The sequence below is a fragment of the Olea europaea genome, chromosome 7 (assembly GCF_002742605.1).
Source record: "Olea europaea var. sylvestris chromosome 7, O_europaea_v1, whole genome shotgun sequence".
Taxonomy (NCBI): domain Eukaryota; kingdom Viridiplantae; phylum Streptophyta; class Magnoliopsida; order Lamiales; family Oleaceae; genus Olea; species Olea europaea.
The window spans coordinates 16,681,365-16,685,181 of record NC_036243.1 but is presented as its reverse complement, the minus strand read 5'-3'; the positions used below and the strand labels follow the sequence as shown (position 1 = coordinate 16,685,181).

General features: G+C 35.0%; 1 protein-coding gene across 6 annotated transcripts; it reads right to left on the bottom strand.

The window, feature by feature from the left end:
* Nucleotides 1–499: 499 nt before the first annotated feature.
* LOC111397183 (armadillo repeat-containing protein 7-like) lies at nucleotides 500–3,817 on the bottom strand. 6 transcript variants are annotated; one of them, XM_023023954.1, is made up of 7 exons: nucleotides 3,670–3,817; nucleotides 2,820–2,896; nucleotides 2,657–2,693; nucleotides 1,772–1,845; nucleotides 1,587–1,683; nucleotides 1,360–1,442; nucleotides 500–1,001 (listed from the first exon to the last, which is right to left on the bottom strand). In XM_023023954.1, the coding sequence occupies exons 2-7, from the start codon at nucleotides 2,889–2,891 to the stop codon at nucleotides 825–827; spliced, it is 540 nt and encodes a 179-aa protein (XP_022879722.1). In that variant the 5' UTR covers nucleotides 2,892–2,896; nucleotides 3,670–3,817; the 3' UTR covers nucleotides 500–824. The 6 variants fall into 6 exon arrangements, with proteins under 6 accessions (XP_022879722.1, XP_022879726.1, XP_022879724.1 ...); XM_023023958.1 differs by having other exon boundaries at nucleotides 1,587–1,680; XM_023023956.1 differs by having other exon boundaries at nucleotides 3,596–3,796.

Sequence of the window (3,817 nt, the reverse complement as noted above, 5' to 3'; positions counted from 1 at the left end):
ATTAAAAGAGTCAACTCTTAAAATCATGCTTCTAAAGTAGCTCTCTACAATTAAATGCATTAAAAGTATGTCAATTTTCAATATAAGAAAATAATAAAATAATTACGAGAAAAGTTAGTTAAAATAAAAAATATAGAAAAATAATAATTGTTTTTTGAAAGTGGTACAATTAAGTGTTAAATGTAAAGAACCTGTTGGAGTGCTTCAAACTTTTTAATCTTTAAATTTATAGATACTCTCTAAACTATAAAATATGCTTTTTAAAAACAAAGAGTCCACGACCCTATCCTTGACTTCCCATCATGGTCCGTCTAATCAGCCTATCTTTCTCGCCCAGTCACCATAAATCTGTCTTATGATCATAATACATACAAATGGACCAATCTCCTCACAGCAATGCTTTGGGTCTCCACTACAATTATGACATTGAAGAAGGAGTAGTGCTACTTCAATTACGGCATTGACGAAGGAATCTCAATTATAGCATTGAAGAAATGGGTTAAAATAGCACAAAACTTCGTTAGAAGTCAGCTTTTGCTTAAATAATTTTATAACAAACTCAAAAATATAACAGGGTAAAAGAGAAATCAGAATCAAAAATTACAGAATAGTAACAACTAAATAATAACAAAAAGAAATTTGGCTGTGAAATTTACTAGCTGGGCTTTCTTAACTTCGGTTAATTGAATAGAATGATGACAGCAGATTAACAATTCTACATAAGCAAGCATCTGAGGATAGTGACAATCAAGGTGTACGCAAAACTTGCGATCCAATTTAGAACATCAATGCAATGAGATTGGGTTAATCACGTGCAGAGGCCTTTAGTCGAGCTCAGAGACATGCTTATCTAAAAATGCATGAGCCAAATTACTAAAGCTCGCGCTAATTGCGCCAGATGCAGCATACCGTTTGATGACATCGACTACTTCGGGTTTCAAAGTCTCTTCCTTATTCAATTCATTGCAGAGATAGTAAAGTGCACCAAGAGCATAATTTACCTACAAATAAAGATTTTGACTTCTGAGATAATTACAGAACGAAATGAAGAATGCTTAAGGCCTCTTAATAGTCAAGAGGATCTATAAAGTGCCAGCTAAAATGCAATCAACTCTATTAACAACCTAAAACCATCAGGAATTTTGTCAATAATAATAGTGTCAAGGTGTCCATTTGTAACTTAAAACAGATTCATTATGCAAAAAGAACCAACAATTCAGCAGGCTGATAAACGACATATAGACAATTGGAAGCAGATTAATTCACATGCACGATGACCCATTTCAGCAGTTTATGTAACGTATGAGAACAAGTATCGAATGCAGATTATGAAAATAGAATGCCTAGTTTTGTCCTTACAGTGTTTCTAACAGGGCTAGATAAACATTGGATGACGAGAGGGATCCCCCCACACTGAGTAACAACTGCAGCATTTGCTGGATCTGCACCCAGGAAACGCAATGGTTAGAAAGGAATAAAGTTACAGGAGAAATGCAGATGCAAAATATATGAAGAACTTGCAAACCAAGATATTCTTCCATAAATTTCTTCTTAATACTGTGGTGCCAAAGGTTTGATGTTCTTACCAGCACAGGAATTGCAGATTCCCCCAATGCCAAACTCCACAAGCCTCTCATTGGGCTCTGTTATGCAGTCAAGAAAAAGTTCCAAAACATTTAACTGCTTAAGATCAAAAGAACATTAAATGAGGTCCAAGATGGGAAAGAAATCATAATAAAGAAACAAAAAAGTCCTGGTGAATATTCTAAACCTGGCGTAAAAAGGTGTAATTGAAAGGATCATAAGCAAAGTTTGCTAAATTAGCAACAATCTTCTCTTTTGATTCTGCAGGAACAATAATTCCATCAGCAATTAGACAGCCAAAGATGGTATCAAGTAAAGAAGAGAAAATTATACTTTAGCTACTCCCTTGTACTTTAATAGAGAGCCGCATAAACGAATCCAAGTACATGAGCCCCCTCATGGTGGAATACAGAAACTAAAGAAATGAATCATGAGAAAAAGGAAAAAGAAGGGCAAGGGATCACATGAAAGACTATAGCATCATATTCAACCGTATTTGACAAAAAAATTCACTCTGATATTCTAAGCAATACATCCTTTCCCCAAATCATGAGAATGAAACTAACATCTCCACTTGGATTCTCATTCCCATGCAGTAGGTCTTCCATATCGGTAACAACTTTTCATGGTCAATCCCAGACAATCTATTTTATTGAGCTTGGCCACGAATACAATGGGGAATCAAATATCAAATTATAGAGTGATTTTGCACTTAACTAGTGCTTTGAAATTAAATTGTGCTAGCATCTAAGTGAATTTGTGACTTATTTCAAATTATTGAAAACTGTGCTAGGTTAACATACTACACCCTAGTACACACCATAAACAATCGCAGTGGACTACCAAAATCTTGCAGCGGTATTCTTAAAAATTGATGGATGGAGACAAATCAAGGGTTTGCAGCACCACGTCCATTATTAATCAAGTTGAACCTACCACACAGTTTTATAAACTACCAAACAGAGAGATCCACGTTCTCCTAAACTATGGACCAAAAAAGGGAAAGAAAAAAATGGGCAGTACAATTAAAAATGTCATAAAAATTACTTGAGCTAGGATTGATTGTGCATACCTTCATTAGATGCATTCTGAAACTGTGAGACCAATTCCTAAAACACAAAAGAAGGATTATCCATGGAAGAGATAAAAATTATGCAAAATATGATTGAAGCAAATGTACAAATATTTATGTAATTATCGATTAAAAAAAATAGAGTGCAATGGCATGGTTGTACCTGAAGATATTGCATCCTGGGAGTTCCATATTTCCCAGTGCGCTCTTCTTGTCTCCGTTCATTGGTGAACATGTTGGCTGCAATAGGAAATGGATAAAGAGCAATAATAATTTCACTGCAGCAAAATTTTACAGACGTGGAATTTCCAACAAAGCTTCTCATATCAGATAATAGAGCTTTCAATAACAGGGGGATTACAGTTTGAAAGGTAAATAAGATACTAACAAGAAGGGAACAATGGTCTTATGTTTTCTTTTATTATCTTTCTGTTTAAATCTAATTCTTGAAGCTCTTAACAATAAGCTCTTAATGAACACTCTACTAATTTTAAGAAAACGATAGTAAGGCCTTTGAATAATGAAAATCCACGCTAGGCATTTTATAGAACACTTTGCGTGCACTCTTGCGACACGATTTTTTGCTAATAATTGAGATTTGTAGCCCATCCAAGACATCGTCAAGAATTATAGTAGCATATTTTGCACAGCTTTCACAATTTCTCATCACCGAAAACTATTTTAATCCGCTCACCAATTAAATGGTATAGTAGCTGTAACACTACCACGTAAAGTAGAAGAATTTTGCGGCCCCAAAGATCCGAAAGATATTAATTCTTCATAATATTGGGATCCCAACAGAAAGTAGCAACCAAAACTTCACTTGAAGTCAAAATAGGTTTGCTAATCAAATTACAATACATTAGTGCTAGTCAAAAGCTCGAAAATGGATAAATATGAAGCATCCAAGTTACTGAAATTGTGAACATTCAAAGAAACCTTTGGCACTAATGAAGCCCCAAGTCCCTTCTTAGAACGATTCACTTATGAAGAAGTTCTTGAGACCGGAATACCTGAAAATTTGCAGCAAGTTTCCTTAGAAAAATACCGAGATCAGGAGTGGTAACATCTTAGTATCTTCTAAGGTGGTGCTAGAGGCTGTGTGGGATGTACTGTTAAGTTGTGAAAAAATGCCAAAAGCCCGGCATAGAGAGATGAACC

What these genes read in the sequence shown, in the direction of transcription:
- LOC111397183 (XM_023023952.1), bottom strand. Translation starts at nt 2,981, where the DNA reads ATGAGAAGCTTTGTTGGAAATTCCACGTCTGTAAAATTTTGCTGCAGT. An exon ending in TCAGAATGCATCTAATGAAG is followed by an intron (nt 1,846 to 2,656) that starts GTATGCACAATC and finishes TTGTTCCTGCAG; the next exon opens with AATCAAAAGAGAAGATTGTT. An exon ending in CTAGCCCTGTTAGAAACACT is followed by an intron (nt 1,002 to 1,359) that starts GTAAGGACAAAA and finishes CTTTATTTGTAG; the next exon opens with GTAAATTATGCTCTTGGTGC.